Here is a 27,149-nt window from a genome sequence, read left to right on the forward strand (position 1 = left end):
GATGGAGGCAGAGGTTGGAGTGATGCGTCTACAAGCCAAGGAATCCTGGCCATCCCCAGAAGCTGGAAGAAGGCATGGATCAGATTCTCCCTCAGAAAGAATCAACCCTTCAAACACTAAACACAACCTTCTGGTTTCCAGACTGTGAAGGAACATATTTCTGCTGTTTCAAGACACCCAGTTAGCAATACTACCTCACAGCAGCCCTTGAAAAGTAATACGCCACCTTTACGAAAACTGTTCACAAAGGAACTCTGTGTAAAACTACACATAAAATTTAACAAAAACACTTAATATGACAACTGTTGTAAATATAAAAAATATTGTCACATGAAAGATAGTGGGAGATGTTACAGAGTTCACTGCCAGGTTACTTTGGTGGAGAAAGAAAAATATTGATCACAGTGAAGTTTGGTTCATCTTCAGAAAGGAGACGAGAGATGGTCTGATCCAGGAGTGGGCGAACTAGGGCCTGCAGGCCAAAAGCAGCTGATGGGGCATGATTGTACAGACCCTGAGCTAAGAATAGCTTTTATATTTTTAAAATGTTCTTGAATATGGGCCTATCTCTTTTTTCCTTCCAACCGGAGGTTTCCAGAGCCTTAGCAGACAAAGAAACCACTAGATGGAAGGACTTTAGATCCTCAAATATTATATGGAGTAGACACCCTAACCCCCTATTCACACTTTACCGGGATGTGAGACATACATTTTCATTGTTTAGTCACTGAGATTTCTGTTACACACAGTAAGGCTTTTGTGTTATAATAGTTACCGTAATACTATTCTATCCTAATAGATGCTGTTATATCTAAGCCTAACTCAACTATGACTCTAATAAAACCAGAAGAATATGCAATGGACAGCCAAGTGTGGCCTGCAAAGTTGAAAATATTTGCTAGTTGGTCCTTTGCAAAAAAAAATAATAATAAAAGTTTGCCTACCCTTGGCCTAATCCAGTGATTTTTAACATTATTATTATTATTTAGTGAGAAATACTTAATTTTATTTAAAAAGAGAGAGAGAGAGAGAGAGAGAGAGAGAAATAAAATGCTTCTGCTCTTCCTAATGCAGCAGGGTCTGCAGTCTTGAATTCTCCCACTCAGCCATCTTACTTGCCCCTGACCTGATAGAGCTCTTGGTTCCGCTGATAATCATGACAGTGATACTGGCAACAATTGATTGAGTAGGTATAGTGTTTCACAACGGCACTAAACATGTCCTATGCACTCTTGAATTCAATCTTCAAAATAATCATATGAGAGGTGTGCTATTAGCCTCATCTTTATACATGAAGACCCTGGAACTTGGAGAGATTAAATTAGTTGGCCGACATTTGGTAAATGGCAAAGACAGAATTCATATCGATGGCCCTCTGGCTCCCATACCACTAACTATGCCATGTGGCTCTGTTCTTACGTGGTCCCACCTCCTCGTCATCGAGGGCCCTAAGGTTCAGGGAGGTGAAGGAGTATGTCTAAGGTCTCAGGCTAGTTGGTCTGGAAGTTCAGGTCTCCTGACTCCCAATGTGATGCCCTTTCCACTGACCCATTTGGGCTCATTTGTCCCAGCGGAAAGTGGGTTGAGAAAGATGTTGACCAGACTGGCTCTGGGCCTGTAGGGTAGGCAGGTGCAGGGTGGAGGTCCCACATTCTCATTCTCATGCTCATCAGTTGGATGGGCTGGAGAACAAGGTTTATTTAGCTCGGGATTGGTGGACCATTGTCTCTCCCTCAGTTTCCTCTCATTGTCCCTGCTCACAGAAGTGGTACCTCCCTCAGCAAAACCCTACAATGGCCTCACATCTCAGGAGAGGCCCAGTGCCTATTCTGTTCTCCAACAACTGCCTGCCGGCCATGGTCAAGCAGATCTATTTCTCACACTGGCTTAGCCAGTCTTTCTCTAACTTCGTTCCTCTTCCATCCATTCTGACTCCATCTTGTCCCTGTTTACAAGCATGAATCTATCTTCTGATTCAGTTTCTAGAGCCTCAACAATCTGCCTCTTCTTGCTAGCACCTGAGAAGTTGATTGACGTTGGCTGATTGCTTCTTTTTTTTTCTTTCTTTTTTTTTTATTGCATTTTAGGTTTTGGGGTACATTTGAAGAACATGCAAGATTGTTGCATAGGTACACACATGGCAGTGTGATTTGCTGCCTTCCTCCCCATCACCTATATCTGGCATTTCTCCCCATGCTATCTCTCCCCAACTCCCCACCCCCCACTGTCCCTCCCCTGTTTCTCCCCAACAGACCGCAGTGTGTAGTGCTCCCCTCCCTGTGTCCATGTGTTCTAATTGTTCGACACCCGCCTATGAGTGAGAACATGCGGTGTTTGATTTTCTGCTCTTGTGTCAGTTTGCTGAGAATGATCGTTTCCAGGTTCATTCATGTCCCTACAAGGAACACAAACTCATCATTTTTGATGGCTGCATAATATTCCATGGTGTAGATGTGCCACATTTTCCCTGTCCGGTCTATCATCGATGGGCATTTGGGTTGGTTCCAGGTCTTTGCTATTGTAAACAGTGCTGCAATGAACATTTGTGTGCATGCGTCCTTATAGTAGAAAATTTATAATCCTTTGGATATGTACCTGGTAATGGGATTGCTGGGTCAAATGGAATTTCTATTTCTAGGTCCTTAAGGAATCGCCACACTGTTTTCCACAATGGATTGCTTCTTAACTCACCTCTCAGCATCATTCTACCCAGATTTTACCCAGAGGGGTGCATTTCCAGGAAACTCAGCCCAGCCTCATATTACCGACTGGTAGCTCCCTCTTTCCCTGTGATATGTTTACCTTCATGTCTGTGGAATGCACTGTATATGTCAGCCTCATCAACACCATTGTGCTTGCTGATAGCATTAAGCTAATGGCTTTAAAGGACAGAAGTCTGTACTCGTGGTAAAAAAAAAAAACATAATAATAATAGTCTAATTCATTGAACACTTTATACACATATGATCTTGTAAGGTAAGTACTATTATCATTTCCATTTTGCAGGTGGGGAAACTGAGGCACAGAAAGGTTAGACAACTTGTCCAAGGACACAGAGCCAGGGAACCTGGAACCAGACTTTGAACCTTTGTATAAAGCTGCAGTCACCTTTGCTGGCTTCCTGCTGTATGTCAGGCCTTCCTCCTGGCGCTTCATATAAATGGTGGGAAATTCTTGGGAGATATTTGCCCATATGCTTTCCTTGGTATTTCCTGTATTTCTCCCCATTAGGCAGCTAGGCCTTCTGTAAAGCTTCAGGGAAGGGAGAACCAGTGAAACAAAGATAACAGAGGAATCATATTTTTAGCTCTCGAGTCTCAGAGCCCAGGTTCTGGTTATAAACCAAAGATTTGGAAGATTAAATGAAAAGCTGGGAAACTTTTTCTCCAGATCAGACAAGACCTTTCAAATTTGAGAAGGAGAGCAAGGGAAGGCAAGAGACCTGATGTGGTGGTAGAGTTCACAGGAAGGAGTCCTAGCACGTAGCACCTGCCTGCAGCCTGGTTAACTGGAGGGGAAATGATGGAACATGAGGCAGGGCTGAAGATGAAAAGCTACATGGATCTGACATCCTTCCCAGGTTTAGATGAGGACATCCTGCTTTGACTGAAATTACATCTCCATGATGAAGCCAAATAGGGACTCGACATGGAAATTAAGTCAAGCTATTAAAATATAAAAAGAAAGTTGCTTTTCTTACACAGCTGAGTTTTGGGGCCCTTATGTACCCACACATTCATTACCTCTATTCTGCACAATGACCTGTGAAGTTATTATTTTATCATCCCCATATTATAGCATTTGATTATAGAGTGGAAAATTTACTTGCCCGGGGACACATCTAATTAGTAGAAGAAAAAGTACATTAGGAGGAAAGTGGAAAATAAACAATGAAGGAAAAAGAAAAAGAAAAAGAAGCCGTGAGAAACAGAGACAGAGGTCGCAAAGCGTAGCCCCCGAGTCACAACTCTCCCAGAAAGAACATTTCTCTTTATTCTTCAAAAAGGTGAACGTTTTATCAGGATATACTTACATTTTATTTGGTGGAATAGTCATTTCCTTGATCCCTTTTCCCGAAGATCTAGCTTGGGGCCAGACGTTGTGAAAATGTAGCCAGCCTCCACGACGAAGTTATTTCAACTGTGTCATCGCTGCAAAAAAATTGCATATGAATCAGAGTTCCATCATGGAAATTATGCTCTGGGACAAATATGTTATGAATGACTGCTCATAAAATCATGCCAGTATGTATGCTATCACCGCATTCAATTATTTTAACCTGCTGTGAACTCACTTGTGATAAATCATGGGAAAACTAAAGAGAACTATCTTAAGCCACGGTACTGTTTCACTCGGTCAAGTCATTTACGGCTCTAAAAATACAATTTATATCATCGGATTCCTGAAATTCTTTCAGTGCTTACATTCTGATTTAAGTGGCATGAAAGCTAGGGCGATTAAGCTGAGAAGTCCAAGGCTACCGACCAATGTCCCCCTGGGTATTAGCTGTCTATCAGATTGAGAACATTGTTTATCAGACTCCCAGGAAGACTGTAATTAGAACGCAGCCTGTGGGTTGGAAAGAGGCTTGAGATTCTCAGCCTGAAAAAGGAAGGATCTTTCAATAGCAGCATGTGTAACACTTTTGGTGGGTCTCATCTAGAGGAGGGTGATCATAAAATTTAATAACCATCTTAGAATATTTTGGGAATTGACGGGGAGACCGTTAACATTTACATCAGGGAAAAAGCAGGACTGTTTTTTTCGAACAGACAAGGATTTAATAAGGGAAAAATAAGGAAAATGAAATTGAATCTCCTTCATGTTTAAAGGACCACTCTTAACTCTCTTCTCCATGGACCATCTGGAGAAAAAAGTGTGTTCTTTAGCTGCATTTTCTCTATAGTCCCGACATTAGTCTTCATGCCTCGGGAACACGGCTGCTGCTGCTGCCGATACAAGCCACTGCATAGTATTTGTGCACAAGCAAAAAGCGGACTGGGTTAGGTTTGAATGTGACGCAGGGCTAGGAGACATGAGACATGGAATTATGGAGTTACAGAGTGATCGTGAGAAAACACCTCCCTGGGAAAGAACCGAGGCAGTGTGAATCAAGTATTGTGGACAGTAACTCCTCCAGGCCCAATTTCCTCCACCAGTAAAAACAGGTGGCTAGACTAGATCCGTGATTCCTAACCTGGGCAGCGTATTAGGGTGACCTGCAGAACATACCAACGTCCTCGCCCACTCCAAGAGATTTTATTTAATTAGGCTGGGACGGGGTCCCCCAGTGACTCTGATGGGCAGCCTAGGCTGAGAACTACCAGAAAACTGGAATGTTTCTGAGGTCTCTACTGACTTTTATTGGGCAGCCTCTGTGATGGTCTGAGCTTTTGGGGAAATTAAAAAGGAAGGTGCAAGACTAATCCATTACCATTGGCACTGGCTGGTTACAATTGGAATTGTTCTGATGCAGCATTTCCTAGGATGCTCTGTGGAGTTTTCTACCCTCTGTCACATGGCTGGGAACAATCCATTAGTAAAATACCTTCCCTCCTAGGAGTATAGAGAATATGGTCTGGGTATGGAAAGAAATCTAGTAAGTCTTGAGCAAGTTTCTACATCGCTGATGTCCTCAACCTTATCATGCAATTAAAAATCTGTAAAGCTCTTCCTGGGGTTCCAGTTTCATGCCCTGCATTGGCCAGGGTTAGATTTCAAAGTGGACACCAGTCTTTCTAGGTCAAACGTTTATCCCACCGTTGAGGCACTTCTCACAGAATGCTTTGGGATAATGCCTATGACACAAGTGACTTGAAAAACAATTATGGATGTAAAAATACGATTAATGAGAAAACCCTCCTCATCAACCATGCTCCAGGGATTTCTGGATTCGATTACCAGCTTTTCGATGCTTGACGATTTGACTGGTATTTAATGCTTTCTCATTTTTCCTGATAGGGACCACTAAGCACGTTATGTTCTTTCTCCCAGTTGGCAACTCAACAAAGACCAGCAATAAAAACCTCCACTTGTGTAATAAACTGTGGTACGATCTACTGCTTATGAACAAGGTCCCTGAAAATGTGCAACCTTTCTGCACGTTAAACACAAAACAGATGGAGGTTTGAAAATAATTTTCTTCTTCAGGGGAGGGGAAAGTGAAAGAAGGGATTGTAAAACTCATGGTCAGAGGCCTAACTTCCTAAACCAGGGGCTGAACTCTCCATCCAGGCTGACAGGGGCAGCCTCATTCTTTCAGAGATGCTGCATAGCATCAGGGATTTGGGAGGTCGGGCCGAGGACTGTGAGGCTTCAGGAAAATGGTGCATACAGTCATGGAGAGTGAAGCCGGCTGAGCTTCCGCTTACTAGCTGGATAATTGAGGCGAGTCACTAATTTCTTTGAGTCTGCTGTTTAAGCCTCATGTGTAAAATGGTGATAACCTAGAGCCCTAGACCCCAATCACACCAGGGAATGGAGTAGCTGAAAATGTAAATACTCTCGTGGTCACTGTTGTTTTCAATTTTCTTTTGTTTATGTGTTGGTTTTACATGTGTAAAAAACCAAATTACACATCTAATTCCTGGGACGGACGAAATGATGGAGCCAATAATTTATAAACAATGGAGGTATGCATAAGTATGTATATTATATAGACATATATTAATATGTGTCTATTTATTTTCTTACAGTTTGCCCTGTTCTCGGAGAAGGAAATTAAAGTTGTTTGTAAGGATACTCATTTATCATATACTGCTTACTAGTATATAATTTTGTATTATATAAATTTTATATATTATATTAAAATTATATAATAGTACATAATTTTATTTGTGGAAATTACAAAATTTGGTTATTAAAAAAAAAAACTGAAACTTCATCTCAGAATAATAAAAACACCACCTTCCATTGTGGCATGTTCCTGAGTGCAGTAAACATGCTTTCCCTATGGTAAAGTGTAGATATTAAAGTCATCATAAAAATTTCATGGCATCTATAGGAGGTTTCTTCAATAAAGAGAATCATGTGAAGCACTGAATGAGATATCTTCTTTTTTTTTTTTTTCCTTGAGGCAGAGTCTGGCTCTTATCACCCAGGCTGGAGTGCAAATGGCTAATCTTGGCTCATGACAACCTCCACATCCCAGGTTCAAGTGATTCTCTTGCCTCAGCCTCCCAATTAGCTGGGATTACAAGGACCAGCCACCACACCCAGCTAATTTTTGTATTTTAAGTAGAGATGGGGTTTTGCCATGTTGGCCAGGCTGGTCTTGAACACCTGACCTCAGGTGATCCACCTGCCTCGGCCTCCCAAAATGCTGGGATTACAGGCATGAATCACATGCCCCGCCCAAATGAAATATCTTCTAAAGGAATAAGATGACACAGGAATGGGTGGGAAGACTGGACTTTTAACTGGTTTTGTCAGGATTACAGTGAGGGAAACAGAAAAAACATTAGGAATTTCAAACAAGCAGGTTTTAATACAAGAATTGATTCCTCAAATGTGGGAAGCCTGGAAGCACAAAAGGGATACTGAGGAAGGGCTACCACCCCCGATCTGACACAACGAAAGAAAAAAGATGCAAGTTGTTGAGGCAATGGTGCTCAGATCTCTGAGGAAGGGGCATAGCCACTGCTGATGGCGGCTCTACTGGAAATAGAAGGTTCTGGAAGCTCCAGGAAAGCCCGACAGTTACAGGCAGCTGCCTCTCTCTGAGCAACACTAACTTAGAAAAGTAGGAGTCCATTCTCTCTCTAGCACCACCTGTTGGCAGAATGTAAGAAGTCAGCTTGTGAGGGCGTAGTCTGCAGAAGGATGGTGGGAGCCGAGAGACAAGAGGGGTATGACTGGTGCACGGGGCCGGGTGTTAGCTGGAAACACCCGTGAAGTAGGATGGCAGGCAACATCCATGAAAAATAACTGGGACAGGTGCAAAAGGAAAATAAGCTCTGTGGCCACATTTTCCCAGAAGTGAGAAAGGAGCAAGCAAGAAACCAATGGAATGCTATTGCAAAACACACCCCATTGATGCCTAAAGAAAGCTCATTCTCCTCTAACAAACTCTTCCACAATTGTTTAGTTGATGGGTGAGAATTAGCGAAGATAACAGCTACTAACTGATAGTGATTTTTCCTACAATTCGCATATTTACAGCAGGTGTTTCACTCTGCTTAGCTGCCAGCCAGAGCACTGCAGCCAATGACTGGACTTTATATGCATTTAACACTTGTTATTTTTTTTAGCAGAGTCTATTAATTTATCTAATCCTCCTTCAGGTTCACTCATCCATAAAAATATGATGTATTCAGAAATATGTCTATTTCTCCGGTGTGTGCAAAAGGGAAACAAGCCAGACTAAAAACGCTACGTATTGCATGATTTCATTCCTACAATGTTCTGAAAAGGGCAAAGCTATACAATGGAAAATCCTAGATCAGTAATTGCCAGGGCTTGGGAAAGGAGAAGTAGTTGATTACAAAGAGGTTGCAGAAGGGAATTTTTAGGGGGATAGAACCATTGTGTGTGGCGAAGTAAGAGAGGATTAATGGCTCTCTGTACTTGTTAAGACCCGTAAAACTTGACAGCACAAAAATGTGAATTTCAATGTATGCAAAGTAAAAAAATACATAAAGCAACAGGATGTTAGGGAAACCCCAGAATGGAAAGTAAAATGTGATAAAAGAATCTCACTGTGTTACAATATATGACATAACCTCACTGCAGGATATGGGTGGGGGCAAGGGAGGAGTTGAACTAAGTAACTTTGGAAAACAGTATTTTGACTGCAAAATGGAAAGCTAAACACAAAAGCAGCTGTACCTGTTCAATGTACTCTAGTTGGTAATGCTGTTTCTCGTGGGATTCCTGGTTAACAATTCCAGAACTGTGTTCCATGTACAGCAGGTTTGACAAATAAGAAGTAAATAGACAGTGGAGGACAGTAACCAGTTTTCTTGCTGTTCAAGAGGAAAGTTATAGAAAAGCAAAGGTAGAAAGCTAGGATGAAGCAATTTGTCCCGGATGAGAGACATCAGCATGAAGTCAGGTTTAGCTTTATATATATAAGCAATGAATACATTATAGAAATCCTTTGGTACATGTGTATATGCAGGCAGTTCCCAGGTCTGTCCACTGGGAGAACCTAGAAGCAGTAACCCCTGTGTAACAATAAGCCTCCCAAGTTCCCCGATCTCAGTTACTGTTCTCCAATGAAGAAACCAAGGCTCCTCGGGGAAATGGCTGGTTGCAGGACTGGTGCAAGCAGCATGCAAAAATGAGCCTGGAGTATCTTGTAGAGTGAGAAAGTAAGAAAATGCTCAAAAATCAAAGTGATGGGGGCATGCATGTCAAAGGGACTTAAGAGCCAACCTGAAGGAGCTCCCAATGGCTGAAGCTAAAACAAGCTAAGCAACAAAAGAATGTAGCATTTTATTGTAGGCCTAAATGCAAAATAAAAATCCATAAATCCATGCTGCTCTAAATAAGTAAATAAATAAAGACAAATCTTCCCTTACAGAAGAATGACAATTTATGTAAATACTTTCTCCAGGAAGTGACAGGCTTGCAAAGAGTAGCATATGAAGAACATAACTCCACTGCAGAGAGACGTGACAAACACTGCCTCGGCCAGAGACTTAATGTTAACCTCATTAGTTGATAGCACGCACTTTTGATGTGATATGATGGGAAAGGCATTTCACCTCTATGGCAGCCTTCCCCAAAGCCCATAATCCCAGTCTAACTGTGAGAAAATTAAGGAAGATTTTACAATATCCCTAACCAGGACTCATCAAAACTGTCAATGTCATTTTTTAAAAAGTGGAAAGGCTGAGATATTATTAGCAATAAGAGAAGAGAGAAGAGACACAATGACAAAGTGTCATGTGGTATCTTCAAGCAGAAAAAAGACATTAGTGGAAACAAATAGTGACATCTGAATAAAATGTGGAGTTCAGTTCTCAGTAATGTACTGTGTGTCAGTTTCTTGGTTGTTGCAAATATACCATAATAACGTAAGACATTAGCAATTAGGGAAACTGGATGGGGAGATAGGAAAACTCTATTATCTTTGCGACTTTTCTATAAATCTAACACTATGCAGAATTTTTTAAATTTGCTAAAATACCATTGATATGGTTTGGATGTGTATCCCTTCCAATTCTGGTGTTGAAACAGAGTCCTTAATGTTGGAGGTGGAGCCCGATGAGACGTGTTTGGGTCATAGAGGCGGATCCCTCACGAATGGCTTGGTGCCTTCCCTATGGTAATGAGTATGTTCTTGCTGTGAGTTCCTGAGAGATACGGTTGTTTACAAGTGTGTGTCACCTCCATCTCTCTTGTTCTTACTCTCCATGTGACACACTGGCTCCCCATCACCTTCTGCCATGATTGGAAGCTTCTTGAGGCCTCACCAGAAGCAGATGCTGGCACTAGCTTTCTGTATAGCCTGTAGAACCATTAGCCAATGAAACGTCTTTTCTTTACAAATTATCCAGCCTCAGGTATTTTTTATAGCAATGCAAAAATGACCTAATACAACCAATTACAAAACATTCTCAAATATAAAAAATACCTAGAGATAAAATGAACAAAGATATATTAGATTGCTACGTAAAAAAAAACCCAAGTTATTGCTGAGACATTACATTTAATCCAAACAACAAAAATGATATGCTGTGTTCATGGATTGCAAGACTGAATATTATTAACGTAACAATTGTCCCAAACCTAACTGATAGAACCAAGCAGAATTCTTTTTTGTAGAAGTTGACAAGGCGAGCAGAATTCTTTTTTGTAGAAGTTGACAAGACAGTTTTGAAAGTTATATGGGTATGCCAAAGGGTTCCAAAATAACCGTGAAAAAAAAACCACAGTTGGAGCACTTATTCCACCTAACTTCAAGACTTACTTTTTTTTTCCCCCTTTTTTTGAGATGGAGTTTCGCTCTTTTGTACAGGCTGAAGTGCAGTGGCACAATCTCAGCTCACTGCAACCTCTGTCTCCTGGGTTCAAGTGATTCTCCTGCCTCAGCCAACTGAGGAGCTGGAATTAACAGGCTCCCACCACCATGCCCAGCTAATTTTTTGTATTCTTAGTGGAGACGGGGTTTCTTCATGTTGACCAGGCTGGTCTTAAAGTCCTAACCTCAAGTGATCTACCTGCCTCAGCCTTCCAAAGTGCTGAGATTACAGGCATGAGCCACCATGCCTGGACAAGACTTACTATTGCGTAAGTCTATAATCAGAACTGTGTCATATTCACAACAACAAAAATAGATAAATTGATCATTGGAAAAGAATAGAGAGCCCACAAATAGACCCACTTACATACAGTCAAATGATGTTTGAAAAAACGTCAAAGCAATTCAACAGAAAGGTAAATCTCTTTAACAAATGATATTGAAACAACTGGAATCTAATATGGTATAAAGCTCAGTACAATAAACCACAAATTTATTTAAGACAGATCACAGGCTAGATGTAAAAACCGGAACTATAAAACTTCTAGGAGAAACCGTAAGGCAAAACAATCTTCTCACCCTAGGGATACAAAGATCTCTTAGAGAAGACACAAAAACACTAATCATGAACAAAGTGATAGATGGAAGTTCATCAAAATTTAAAACTTTTACTCATCAAAGAAACCATTAAGAAAATTAATGGGCAAACCACAGAACTGGAAGAAAATATTTACAACACATATATCATGTGAAGGGCCCATATCCACCATATGTAAAAACGTTTGTAACTCAATGATAAAAGAAAAATGACCTAATAAAAATAGGCAAAGATTGAAGAGATACTGCCAGAAAGAAGTACATACCCCCAACACTCTTATCCTTCTTATAATTCTCACATAGCAAAAGCAGAATCTTGGTTAAACTCAACTTTCTGCCTCTCCTGCTGCTGCACACAAGTTGAATTTAGGTGGAAAAATACATACAAACACACTCGCCTCAATTTAAGTTTATTATTATCCCCCTCAAGTGGAATTTAATACTGCCTGCAATTGTACAAACTTGCTTAGATAATTCTCTTCTAGTCTCCTGAGTGACAATTTAACTCCCTATCCTCTTTGCTTAAATTTCCAATACCTTCTCCCCATCCTTATTCTGAGTTAGACATATGGCTCCTTACCTCATTGAGATCTTCAAAGCAATCAGCAGAGAAGCTCCACAGATTTCCACCACAATTTCTCCCCACCTGCCGGTGTCTGCACCCACATGTTCTGCCTGTGTGGACCTACGCAAAAACCATGCACACCTCCATCTAAGGCAACAGCTGTACTAAGGCACGAAGCTCTTGACCCCTTGCTCACATGGGGAACCTCCTTCTAGCAATTAATTCTTCTCACCCATTTTTAGCTCTGTACCATATCATTTCTATCAGTCAAGAAACATGCCACTAGTTCTTAAAAATAAACAAAACCAAAAAGTCCTCTTCTCTTGATCGTACCCATTCATTATTATACAATTTCTTTTTTATGAAAATATTTAGTATTTCATTGTATTCCTCTACATATAAAACCAATTCAAATTGTCACTGGATTAGTAGGTTTGAAACTTTTCTGACTGTATTGAGCACAATCTTACTACTATAGCACATAAATTTTTGATTAAAGGTAATTCACTCTAATTTTTAAAATAATCTACTTGGTCAGGAGCGCATTGCTTTGCTGGCATCTGTGATCAGCTGGAGATGGTGGTGAACAGTCTGGTTGCATTTCTTGGAAGAAGATCTTTTATTCTGCTGCTCAACCCAGGTCTCTGCCTTCCTTAGAGACTGAGGCTCATCTATCAGTTTCCCTGGAGAACGGCCTGCAGCCTCCCACTCAGGTCTTGGCTATGCTCATCTAATCCCTCCCAGGGCTGGAAGGGGTGGCCCCGGTGATCCACAAAGGTGTCCCAGCAGTGCCTAAACTCGCTGTATTTCATCACGGAAATTGAGGCCCCAGCTCTGTCCAGCCTGCGCAGGCCCTTTTTATATCCTTGTTGATAATCATAGATGCGGGCAGCGAAGATGCGCAGGTTCACGTGTGGGTTCTCTTGAAGGAATTCAGCCACCTTCTCAGCACAGCTGAAGCAGGGGCTCCAGGAGATGAAGCAGGTGACCCTATAGCACTGGGCCAGGTCCAGCTTCCAAAAGGAAATCAGGTCCAGGAGGCACAGCTCTCCATGGCGGCCTTCAGGGAAACCGGGATTATTTGAAGCCTTGTTGAGTATGAAGCCCCTGTGCTGGTGCAGCGGGACCCAGGTGCCATTGTGCATGTGCTCCACCTCATAACATACAATTTCTTTGTTCTCCTTTGCAGCAAAACTCCTTTTGTAACAATAACAATGGCAACGAAGTCACGTAATCCTCAGGTTTCCAATTTATTTCCTCCCATTGTCTTTTAAATTCATTCAAGTTCAACTTTACCCAAAACGGCCAAGCTTAAACTTTACCCAAACCACTCCTCTCACCAAAGTTGCCAATAAGCTCTCTGTTGCTAATTCCAGTGTCAATGATAAGTTCTTACTTTTGGTTTTTTGCCACATCCACAATATTTTCAACTGATTATTCCTTCTTTCTTTGACATATTGTCACTTGGTTTCCAAGACATCAAACACTTTCTTTTTTTTTTTTTAAATATATATATTTTATTGCATGTTAGGTTTCGGGGTTCATGTGAAGAACATGCACGATTGTTGCATAGGTACATATATGGCGATGTAGTTTACCAAACACTTTCTCAGCTTGCCCTTCACCTCACTGATTACTGAGTCAGTCATCTCTGTCATCTCCTCTGCTCTGCTTCTTCTGCCTCACCTTTTAATTTCAGTGTGTCCTGGGGCTCAGTGTTTGGTCTTCTTTTCTTCTCCACCTCATGGAATCCCTGGGAGAAATTATTTGGTTAACAAAATTAGAGCTGCTGCCAGATCTCTTTCCTGAACTCCACATTTGTTTGCCCAACTATCTATTCAACTTCTTCACATGAATGCCTGATAAATATCTCAAATTTGGTATGTCCAAAACTGCATTCCTACACACTCCATTCTTCTAGTTGCTTAAGCTAAAAAAGCATCTAGTCAACCTTGACTCTTCCTATTTCTCCCAAATTCCGTACATGATCCAATGCTCTCTCGGCTTTCAAAGTAGAAAGCTTTGTTCAGAGTCACCAGGCTGTAACCAAGATATCGGTCAAGCTATTCTTCCCTCACATAGGGAAGAAATCTGCTTCCAAGCTTATTCAGGATGTTGGCAGAATCTGACTCATTATACCCCTGGCTGCCATCTTGCCTATGAGTTATCACCACATACTTGCACCTAGAAAATGAGTTGAGACCATTTCATTTCCCACCAAACATAAAGCACATTTGTAGCCATCAAACACAATTATTGAAACCTCGTTTGGAAAACCAATTTGGATCAGGAATTGCATGTTAATATTACCACGTAAACTAGAATGTACTGCAAAGAAGTCTTATTGATTCTGGAAGATTTCTTTGACTAGTTAGAAGTGACAGTAAGTTCCTTACTCATCTTTTTTGCCTTTGTTTTCATCTGAGAATCGTTTTTCAAGTAACAGAACTCTATGGGGGGCATACTCATTCTTATACGAAACTTCCAAGACTTTTAAGTTACACAAACTTTTTTCAGAATGTCCAAGGGGATAATTATCTTCCTGCAGAGATAAGCAAGACTTCATTATTCTATCTAAAGCCTACAGTAGACTTTTGATTTTTTGACTTCTAAACTCTGAGTACAAATAATGTCTGTATTTAAAGTTTTCCTTTGAGTCCGTTAGTCAGTATAATTCAACACTTGACACAAGGATACATGCATGAGAGTACATGTGCCCACTGCTAATGTTCTTTGATGATAACAGAGAACTTTCATCACACGTAGTACGTCTACATTCTTTCATTAGCCTACTATATGCCAGATGACCTGCACAACTTTAGAGGAAGTGCTCATCTCCATTTTCTTTTGTTTTTTGTTTTGAGATGGAGGCTTGCTCCATCACCCAGGTTGTGTCTCAGCTCACTGCAACCTCCACCTCCCAGGTTTAAGCGATTCTGCTTCCTCAGCCTCCCAAGTAGCTGGGACTATAGGTGTGCACCAGTGGCTAACTTTTTGTATTTTTAGTAGAGACAGGGTTTCACCGTGTTAGCCAGGATGGTCTCAATCTCCCGACCTTGTGATCTGCCTGCCTCTGCCTCCCAAAGTGCTGGGATTACAGGCATGAGCCACCGCACCTGGCCCTGATCTCCATTTTCTAACTTTATTCTACTTTTGAAAACACTGAGACTACATTGTCATAATTAAGCATTATTTTGGGGGTTCAGATAAGGCCCTTCTCTAAGAGGTGGTTTTTACATAAAGGAGAAAACTGGCCTTGGTTTTATAAGATTTGGATTCACTTCTGGCTCTATCACTCCTCGCTGGGAAACTTGGGTAAACGACTTAATCTCTCAGCTTCAACAGAATACTTACACATCTTGTAGGATTATAATGAGTATCAAGTGAGGTAATGTGGGTAAACACATATTAAAACTGGTAAAAGTTCTGCTCAAGTGTAATTCAACAATTTCCACAGCCAGTTTACCTTGGAGAATAAACACACTTAATCATAGCCTGATAAAATTTTCTTGTGGCACACTGGAGTCTTACAAATGCCTAAGGAAGGACAGGTCGTAAAATAATATAGTAACCCAGGTGGAGAAACTGCACATGGCATTGCTCTGCCTGCATCGTGCCACACTGCAAGGGATAAGGCCGGGGCAGAGTTAACCTTCTGGTTTTGAATTTTCTTACATCCCTTGCTTTTGCAGTGTATACGTTTTCTTTTGCTTCATATCAAATTATCATAAACGTAGTGGCTTAAAACAGTATACATTTATTTCATAGTTAGGAAACTAAGTATAGCCTAGCTGGGTGGTTTGTTCAGAGTCACTAGGCTGTAACCGAAGTGTCAGTCAGGTTATATTTTCATTCAATGGCTCAACTCGGGAAGAATCTGCTTCCAAGCTTATTCAGGATGTTGGCAGAATTAATCTTCTGTGGCTGCATGACTGAGGGCCATGCCTTTTGCTGGCTGTTGACTGAAGGTTGCTCTGAGATCTTAGACACTGACTGCAGATCCCAGAGCACATCCACGGTTTCTTGCCAAATTAGACTTCTCCAGCTTGGCCGCTTACTTCATGAAGCCTCCAAGGAGAGACTTTAGCTTCAATCTACTAGGATGGAGTATTATATAAAGTAATGTAATCATGGCCATGACATTCCACCACCTTTGTATATACAGCTAGTGTTCAACTTACGACCACGGTCGGGACCGCAGACCGGTCATAACACAATTTGGTCGTAAGTTGAGTAGGCTATATGTACAGTTGAAATGGTGCACGCGGAGATGGTAGTGCTGCCGGAAGCTGATCTGCACTGTCGTACGCCCAGCTGGGCAACGTTTGCGCTGCCAGACACGGAGCAGTCGTGGCTAGTGATTGTGGTCGTAAAGTCGAATGGTCGTAAGTTGCATAGGTGGTAAGTCGATCGATACCTGTAATACCACCTAATCATCCATTATCTTGGCCACATTGGTTAGAAGCCTCATCATGAGAGATACCACCTACCATTGTGTTAATATCACCTAATCATCCATTATCTTTGCTACATTGGTTAGAAGCAAATCACTGGTCTTGCCTACCCTCAAGGGGAGAGGATTCCATAAGGGCATGGACTCCAAGAGGCAGGGGTGATATGGCTACACAAAAGCCTGTTCATCATCAGCAGCACCTATACTTTTTTCCAGAGAATCAAAGACTTGGGATAAGTTAGAGGGAAGGTTATATAGTTATCGTAAACCATCAGAAAAATTTTCTTTTTTTCTCCAGATTTTATATACGAAGATTATAACCGTCCAGTACCCTGTTCATTAGAAATCTTGAGTATCAGAGATCTACCCTCTATGGAGCTTTATGGCAATGATTTTGTTCCAGCTGCTCAGTAGCAGGAGAAAATGTTTTATTGAGGTATGTTCAAAACCAAGGAATAAAGACGCCACAGGAATGGCTAAAAGGTGGTGATTATTAGGATTTACTTAGAATGGATGAACGGTGGCTTCTCTGTGTACTCAACGTTTTTGCTTTCTCTCTCTCTCTTTCTTTCTTTCTCTCTCTCTCTATCTCTCTCTCTCTCTCTCTCGATGCTGTTTAGCTCTTGTTGCCCAAGCTGGAGTGCAGTGACATGATCTCGGCTCACTGCAACCTCCACCTCCTGGCTTCAAGTGCTTCTCCTGCCTCAGCTTCCTGAGTAGCTGCGACTACAGGGAGTTGCTATCACGCCTGGCTAATTTTTTTGTATTTTTAGTAGAGACAGGGTTTCTCCATGCTGGTCAGGCTGGTCTTGAACTCCTGGCATTGTGATCCACCTGCCTCAGCTTCCCAAAGTGCTGGAATTACAGGCATGAGCCACGTGCCTGGCCCTGCTCTCTCATAACTTCATCTATCTCACTCTTGACTTTGGTTTATCACTCTCTCTATGGTCTTAGCTCTAGCTCATATCCTCCTGACTTCAGCCTCTTTTGGCAACTCCAATACTTCTATGAATTTTGTTCAACTTCCTAAGACAGAGAGTCCATTGTCTAGCTCACTTAAAAAAAAACAGGCCACTATTATAGATCACAAGGTGATGATGAGCCTATGTATTGTTTTCTCATGGGTCCACATACACCCTGCTTCTATTAGCTAAATCTTGGGGTTGAAGTACACTGTTCAAAGCTTGTTCAAGTTGCCGTAGCTTCCTTTTGCAATGACTATAGAAAGAAAAGCCTCTGGCTGGGCACGGTGGTTCACACCTGCAATCCCAGCACTTTGGGAGGCCGAGGTAGGTGGATCACCTGAGGTCAGGAGTTCAAGACAAGCTGGGCCAATGTGAAACCCTGTCTCTATTAAAAGTACAAAAATTCGCTGGGCATGGTGGCAGGTGCCTGTAATCCCAGCCACTTGGGAGCCTGAGGCAGGAGAATAGTTTGAGCCCGGGAGGTGGATATTGCAGTGAGCCAGGATCGCGCCACTGCACTCTAACCTGGGCGACAAGAGCAAGACTCCATCTAAAAAAAAAAAAAAAAAAAGAAAAAAAAAAAAAAAAAAAAAAGAAAGCCTCTGTAATAATTCAGTGATGGTCATTTTCAGTCAAAAAGAAAAACAATCACCATATCCATTATTCTCAAATATTTCTAATATTTCTGAAAAAATATCCAATATGTTTAAAATTTTTTAGTTTTCAAAAAGAAAACTAATTATGTTATTAAGGGCATGATGGTCTAAAATTCTGCAGTAAGATACCATTATAGTAAGAAATCTTAAAAAGATGAAGACAGCATAAAGTGTAGCAGCTGGATTTGAAAACAATATGTATAAATTTAAAATGCAATCAAACTAAAATGAAAGAGAGACTAGCTACTGCTGAGAAAATGCTTTGATGGTCTGCAAGATCAAATGAAAAAAAATTTTACAAGGAACATAAAAAAATTAAAACCATAAATGAGAATAGAAAAAGCTTAGAGGATAGATACAATATTCCTAATATGCAAATAAGAAAAATTCTAGAAGAACAAAGATCGAATATAAGAGAAGCAATAACTATAGAAAGAATAGAAATTGCAACTTCAGACATATGATTAATTTGATGAGTGCTTTCAGAAATTCCCCCAACAGAATTCATAAAAACAATGTCATGAATAGAAAAAACTTCTGAGCTACTAGTTGTGTCAAAAGAGGTAAGGAAGCAATGAAAATAAGTAAATTGGTTCCCAAATAGTAGGTAGCCCAGAATAGGGCAGTGAATATCTTGGAGACTGTAATTGCTTGAATTCAGTTGCCCATAGCAATACTGCTGTTTGTGTGCTAAGTTCTCATAGTGAGGTAGACCCTCTGGAGACCCGAAGATGAACAAGGTTAATTAAATCTGGCTACCAGCAGAAGCAGAAGTAAATTCACTTAGGATAAAACCTTCCCCAATTGAGGCCCAAATGACTCCCAGAAATTAAGATTAAGCAATAAGCTTACATCAAAGATCAACATTATCAAACATATTACAAGTGAAGCTACTATTAATGGCATTTGGCAGAAACAACAGACAATACATGTAGATACACAAGCATTGCAAATATTGGAACTGTTAAATACAAAACAGAGGTGAAAATCTCAAATGTTCAAAAAATTAAAGATGCTATTACAAAGAAGAGAATGCAACAAGAGACCATCAAATACAGTGTTTTATGTGTTTTAGCAGTGTATAATTGTAAACCACAAGTAAGAGTGTACTTGCTGATTTGAATTAAAAAAAAGTCTGGAAATGAAAAATATTATGTTGAAACAAAAACATTCAAAGTTAGATTAAGTAGGAGGGAGAACTGAAAAAAAATGCAGTTCACAGAAATAGGGAGATGAAAAACATGTAATAGATGTTAAGAAACATGAATTATGGAAGAATAAAGCCTACTGTACATTTGATTGGTTATCCAAAGAAGAAGTCAGAGGAAAGGCACTATTTGAAGAGGTAACAGTTGTAATTTTTTAGAAATTATTTTTAAGCCATAAATTCAAAAACCCAAGAAGCACAAATATGCCATAAAAATAAGTAAATTAAAAGAAACAAATTTCTAGGTATACCAGAGCAAAACTGAAAAGCAGAAAAAAAAAACTCAGAAGCCAGAAGAAAGATCACCACATATGAAGGAATGGAAAAATAAATAAGTAAATGATAACAGCCTTTTGAACAGCAAATATGAAAGCCAGAAGACAATGGAATAACATTTTCAAAATGATGAGAAAAATTAATCATCAACCTAGAATTGGTTTCCAAGAAAAATCACTTTCAAGAATGAGGGTAAATACAAATATATTTGCAGAGATGGAGTTTATAGCCAAGCGACCTCAAATTATTTTCAGAAAATAGAATTTTGTACATTAAAAATGCAAAATTAGGTTTACATAAGTTAGCAAAGTGGATGGAGACAGAGTAAACCCACAAATCAATTTTATTTTGAGAATTAGAATATAAAAAAATTTAAAGATACTATTTGCCATTGCATCAAATATTAAATAACATGAAATAATTATAATGAAAAAGTTACAAGGACTCTAGATAGAAAACAACACAATTTTACTGAGAGAAATTTAAGAGGACCCAAATAAATGGAAAGGTATACTATTTTCATGGATTTGATGACTCTATTTTGTATAAATACAAAGTCTTCTCATGCAATTTCAATCAAAATTTTAGCAAGTTTTGTATTTAAGTGTGAAGTTTGACAAACTGATTCTAAAATTTAAATGAAGATGTTAAGTTAAGAAGATGTTAAAAATAGTCAAGAACTTTGGGAGGCCGAGGTGGGCGGATCATGAGGTCAAGAGATTGAGATCATCCTGGCCAACAGGATGAAACCCTGTCTCTACTAAAAATACAAAAATCCCAGCTGCTTAGGAGGCTGAGGCAGCAGAATCACTTGAACCTGGGAGGCAGAGGTTGCAGTGAGCCAAGATCACGCCATGCACTCTAGCCTGGTGACAGAGTGAGACTCCGTCTCAAAAAAAAAAAAAAAAAAAAAGTCAAGATACTCTTGAAGGAGAACAAAATCAAAGGACTTGCTTTACCAGATGCTAAGGCTTATCATAAAGTTACAATAATTGAGTGTAAAAATACTCATACTTGTTGCAAAGTTAGCTAAACAGAGCAATGGAAAATAATAGAGTTCAGGAATAGATTTTCATGGTCACAAAGCTATAGCATAGTGGGGAAATAGCATACTGGGGATGGTCTTTACAAAAAATGGTGACTGGTCAATACATATAAAGAAAAAATTAAATGACCTCTACCTCACAAATCAGTTCCACATGTGTTTTAAATCTAAATGTGAAAAACAAAACAACTTAGCATTTAGAAGGTAATATAGAATATATTTATGACCAGGAAACAAAAGATTGTTTGTAACAGGATATAAAACACTCCAAAGAAAATAAAATATTATGATGAGTTTTACCATTTTAACACTAAGAATTTCTCTTCATCGAAATATTTCTGTGGGCATCTGAATTCTAAAATTGCTCCATCCCCAAGACTTAATTCCCTAATCCCCAGAACCTGTGGATGTGATGAGATATCACTCCTGTGATTGTGTTATGTTATATGGCATGGTTCATTTGTCAAAACAGAGATTACCCAGGGCTAATCACATGAGCCTTTAAAAGCAGAGAAATTTTTCCATTTGGTGGCAGAAAAAGAAGGCAGAAGAAGTCAGAGAGATTTGAGGAGTGAGAAACACTACACACACAATTGCTGCCTTTGAACTTGGAGGGAGCCATCTGAGATGAAATGTGGGTGGCAGTGAAGAAAGGAGAACCTCAGATCTACCACCACATGGAGCTGTACTCTACCAACAACCTAAATGAGCTTGGAGGAAAATTCTTCCCCCTCAACCTCTAGATAAGAATCCATCCTGCCTGACACATTCATTTCAGCCTTGTGTGGCTGTGAGTAGAGTACCCTACCAAACTCTCCAAGATTTCTGACCTACAGAATTGTGAAATAATAAATGAATATTGTAAGATGTCTTATAGCATATTATTAAATAGTGAACAACAATTCTATATATGATACGGATTGTATGGCTAACATAATGCCATTAAGCAATTGGAAAGGCATGCCACCAAATGTAAAAAAGAAGAATTTCTAAAAATCAATAAGAAACCACTAGACAAACTAGTAGAAAAATGGTCAAAAGACTCGATCAGGTACTTTAAAAACATATATCTAAAAGGCTAAAAAACATAGGGAGAGGTGTTAGATCTTAGTCATTGGAGAAATGCAAATAAAAATCACAGTAGACTACACCATAAAGCTGGCTAAAATGAAAAAGACTGCCAATACCAAGTATTAGTGAGCAATAGAAACTCTCATAAATTCATTATAAAAGGGTAAATTGGTATCACCAATTTGAAAATAATCTGGAGATAGCTGCTAAAGGTGAATATATGTGTATCTTCAATGACACAGCAATTCTTCCACTAGGTATATTCCCAACAGAAATGCATACACATGTGCAGGAATGTTTACAACACTATTTGTAATAACCTCAGATTAGAAACAAACTAAATGTCCACCAAGGGTAGAATCAAGAGCAAACTGTTGTATGCTTGTGAAACGTTACAAATGATAGTAAATATTATTGGTACAAAAATGAACAAATGAATGAAATAAGCACAATACAAAATAATTAATAGTGTTTGATTCCTTGTTCATAATGTTCAATAGGCAAAACTGATCAATATCCAAGAAGTCAGAATAGTGAAGGAGAAAAGAACTAATGATTAATTGAAGACATATCTGAGGTTTCTGGGCTTCTTTTCTTCTATTTCTTGATTTTGTGGTAGTTTTGTGGTTCATTTTGAGGTTAAATAATTGAGCTGTACATTTTGTTTTGTTTTGTGCATTCTTTATATTCTCCTCAAGCACACATAGCTTATTTTCTGAAGTTAATCATGGACTGGGCCATCAAGTAATTCTACAAAAATTCAAAGAGTCAGAGTAAGAAAATCCACACTTTCTTGCCACAGCTTTGATGAGTGTAATATTTCCTCTCACAGCTGTATATACAGCAGAAATTCTTGTGCATGTACCTCAGTAGACATGAACAAGAATGTCTCAGCAGGACAAATGAAATGGGAATAGCCGAAATCTCTATCAACAGGCAAACAGTTAAAAATATCATAGTCCATAACCATTAAAAATATTAACCAATAGTGAAAATGCATAAACTAGAACTGGACACATGATTGAATCTTAAAAAATAACAACTGTATGGTGTTAAAAAAGCATGATCCAGAGGCTACATATATATAGTGATATATGTACATATAACCTTTTCAAAACTTGATGGTAGATAAAAAATAAATAGGATATCAGAAAAATCACTGAGATGGATAGTATAGACCTTTGTTATGTACAAATGGAAAATGATATACGGTTTTCTTATGCCAATAAGCATCTATGAATTTTGATTGTGTACTTGGTTTCAAAGAAACCATTGACACATTCCAAACTGTATAGTTTTAAAGAACAAAATCCATGACCATAATGCAAGAAAACATGAAATAAACATCAAAAGGTGACTTTGTCAAAAAAAACCATGGATTTTAAAGAACCCAATTCGAATGCCTATATTTTTAAAAATAAACCCAACAATATATAATTAATTAAAAAGAAAACTCTTTGTATTAATACCTGTGATTTATAGCTAAAACTTTTTTTGAAAAAAAAACTATGGCCTTTTGTTTTTGTTATTTATAAAAATACATTGAAATTAAATGAGCGATTATGCTACTTTGACAAAAAAAAAAAGCTCAAGGAAATCAAAATAGAATATGAAAATTATTTGAAATTGCAAGAGACCCAGAATAGCCAGAACAACCTTGAAATAGAATAACAAAATCAGAAGACATCTGGACTTTGAAACTTACTACAAAGCTATAGTAACAAAATGATGTGGTACTGACAAAAGGACAGACATGTAGACCAATGGAATAGAACTGTGAATCCAGAAACAAACCCATATATCTATCTCAACTAATATTTGACTAGAATGCTGAGACCATTGAATGAGGAAAGAATAGTCTTTTCAACAGATGGTGCTGGAACAACTGGATACCACATGCAAAAGAATGAATTTGGACCCTCACCTCACATGGTATACAAAAATTAACCCCAAATCAAGGCCAGGCACAGTGGCTCACGCCTGCAATCCCAGCACTTTGAGAGGCCAGGGAGGGCCGATCACTTGAGGCTAGGAGTTTGAGCCCACATGGCAAAATACCATTTCTACCAAAAATACAAAAAATTGCTGGGCATGATGGTGCCCACCTGTACTCCCAGCTATTCAGGAGGCTGAGGCATGAGAATTGCTTGAAGCAGGGAGGCAGAGGTTGCAGTGAGCCGAGACTGCACTACTGCACTACAGCCTGAACGACAGCGTGAGATTCTGTCTCAAAAACAAGCAAAGAAACAAAACAACAACAACAACAACAACAACAACAATTAACCTCAAATGGATCAAGGACTTAAATGTACGAGATAACATTATAAGGGGCAAATCTTCATGACCTTGGATTTGGCAATGCATTCTTAGATAGAATATCAAAAGCATGAGCATCAAAAGAAACATAGATAAAATGGACTTTATCAAAATGTTTAAACACTTTGGTTTATCAAAGGATATTATTATCAAGAAAGTGAAAGACAATCTACAGAATGGAAAAAATATTTGCAAATTATCTATTTGAGAAGACAGGCTTAGAATGTATAAGAACTCTTATAACTCTATAATAAAAAACAATCTAATTTTTTCAACGGACAAAGAGACTGAAGACACATTTCTCCAAAACAGTTGGACAAATGGTCAATAAGCATGAAAAGATGCTGAACATCATTAACCTACATGGAAATACAAACCAAAACAAGATTTATGGCACATTCATTAAGATGGCTAGAATCTGATAGTAAGGCGATAAGTATTGGTAAGATTGTGGGGAAACCTGAACACTTAATACACTGCAAAATTGTACAACCTCTTTGGAAAATAATTCAGTGATTCTTCGATGGTTAAACATATGATCTAGCAATCAACTCCTTGCATCTACCCAAGAGAACTGACAACATATATCCACATAAAAACACATGCATGAATGTTTATGATCGCATTATTTATGACAGTCATTAAGGTGTCAAAAATCCAAATGTTTCTCAACTGATGAATAGATAAGCAAACGTATACCCTTGCAATGGAATAGGATTCAGCTATAAAAAGGAATTAGGTACCAATACATAATACAATATGCGTGAGATTTGGAAACATATGAAGTGAAGGAAGCAAGTCAGAAAAGACTCTATATTATGTGATTCCATTTGTGTAAAATGATCACAATTGGCAAAGCCATAGAAACAAAAAGTAGAGTAATGGTTCCTTAAGGGGTTGGGGTGCAATAGGAGTTTGGAGGCTATAGTTAAACAGTGTGACATTAAAGTTTGACTATAGTGATTGCTGCACCTATCTGTGAATATAGTAACAACCATTGAATTCTACCCTTTAAGGGGGGATCTTCATAGTAAGTGAGTATCTCAATAAAGTTATTATTTAAAAAAATCAAAATAAGCATAGAGAAAGTTGGAGAGGAGAATTAAAACAATAAAGATAAAATTAATAATATATGGAAAGAAAAACCCCTGGAAATGACAAATAAAACCAAATCTGGTTTTACAAAGTCAATGTCGATCACTCTTAAGTCTCATTCCTAATAAAAATGGTAAAAAAGTAAAAGTTCTTAAAATCAGTAGTGAGTATTTACCTAAAGACAGCATCAATGTAACATGAAATTATTATGGATAAAGCTATTCCAATGAAAATCAGGAAGAAATAATTGCTGGGGAAGGTTTTAGAATTTTTATTTAATGGATTATACAGAGAAAAACATGATGAAAGAGTACATAATGAAAATAAAAAGGTGGAGTTATTATTTAAGAATGATGCAATTGCATATGTTGAAAGTTAATTTCAGAATTCATAACATAATTTGATAAGATGGTTGTATGTAAAGCTGGGATGGCTTTACGTACAAATAAGATCAAATGTCTCAATGCAGCAAAAACACTTAAAATAAAATTAAGCATCTTTGAATTTCACAGTGACCTGTGGAATAAATTTCAGAAGAGATCTCAAGTGACCCCAACATGCCTATATCCTCCTCCTGTTGCTACCTGAAAGCAGGAACTTAATTCTAAGTCATGTCTACCACCCCTGTGTTTCCCTAATGTTAGGATTCTGTGGCTGGATTTCTACATGGTTCATTTTAAAATGTTGATTTTTTACAAGGAAGGCTTTCCTGGGTCACATTATCTTCTTTCCTTGGGGATCTAAAGGTATATTTCTCTTTATAAGAGTAACTTTTGACTTAGGCAAGAAATGTAGGCATCTGAACCTCAAAAAAGAGGGGAATGTAAGCTAACCAATGAACGATCCCCACTTAGATGGTGCCCCATGGTCTAAGTATAACAACGTATTTCTGGCAACCCAAATTGGCAAAACAAAAAAAGTCTACCAATGATTTGAGGTGATGACTTATCTTTAATAATCGTGATTATAATAGACACAATTTATTAGTAATCTACATATCTTTTTCTCCTGTATCACTTTATTATTAACTTCATTTAAAAATTGAGGAATCAGCCTTAAAAATGTAAATAATTGTCCTAATGTCACGTAACTAGTCGTGAAGCTGGAATTTCCATAATGATCCACCACCTACCACTTTTCTGTGCCCCTCGTGTCCCACACATACTAAGTGCTCAATTAATATTGATTGAATGACCAAACAAATATTTTTCCCTTCATCAAGACTCCAATATTTTCCAGGCATAAAGGAAATAATTAAGTCACTTTATCTTTTCTCTTTCCCTTATGTCCCCTGCCACCTTTATGTATAATGTTAAGCATGAGAAAATATACAGTGGAAACATATTAACACTCTGGGAAATGAATCAAGTACAAGGAAGTACTTTAAAGAGATGTGTTTGCATAAGACATCAGAGGAAATGACCAAAACACAAATTACGCATAAAATGAATTAGATGATTAATGGTTTAACATTTATACAATCACATGCCATATAACATCACTTAGGCCAACAATTCACCGCATATACAATGGTGGTCCCATAAGATTATAATACTGTGTTTTTACTGTTACCTTTTTTATGTTTAGAAGCACAAATATTTACCATTGTGTTACAATTGCCTGGTGTATTCAGTAATACACTGTTCAGGTTTGTAGCCTAGGAGGAAAAGGCTATACCATATAGCCTATGTTAGGGCAACTATTTACATTTTTTAAGGCTGTTTCCTCAATTTTTAAATGAAGTTAATAATAAAGTGATACAGGAGAAAAAAAAAATCCTAGTAAGCTGTGCCATCTAGGTTTGTGTAAGTATACTCTATGATGTTCTCATGATGATGGAATTGCCTAACTACGAATTTCTCAGAAGTATCCCCATTCTTAAGTAATGCATGGCTGTGATAACCGTTTGTAAACTTTTTCTCAAATGTACACTTTTG

At 38.7% G+C, this 27,149-nt stretch overlaps 1 protein-coding gene across 1 annotated transcript; it reads right to left on the reverse strand.

Moving 5' to 3' along the window:
- Positions 1 to 12,493: 12,493 nt before the first annotated feature.
- LOC116552661 (DNA dC->dU-editing enzyme APOBEC-3G-like) lies at positions 12,494 to 14,280 on the reverse strand. The gene is made up of 2 exons (XM_032279374.1): positions 14,268 to 14,280; positions 12,494 to 13,299 (listed from the first exon to the last, which is right to left on the reverse strand). The coding sequence occupies exons 1-2, from the start codon at positions 14,278 to 14,280 to the stop codon at positions 12,803 to 12,805; spliced, it is 510 nt and encodes a 169-aa protein (XP_032135265.1). The 3' UTR covers positions 12,494 to 12,802.
- Between the last annotated feature and the right edge of the window lie 12,869 nt (positions 14,281 to 27,149).

Source organism: Sapajus apella, unplaced genomic scaffold (genome assembly GCF_009761245.1).
Source record: "Sapajus apella isolate SASKATOON/1434 unplaced genomic scaffold, GSC_monkey_1.0 scaffold12, whole genome shotgun sequence".
Classification (NCBI taxonomy): domain Eukaryota; kingdom Metazoa; phylum Chordata; class Mammalia; order Primates; family Cebidae; genus Sapajus; species Sapajus apella.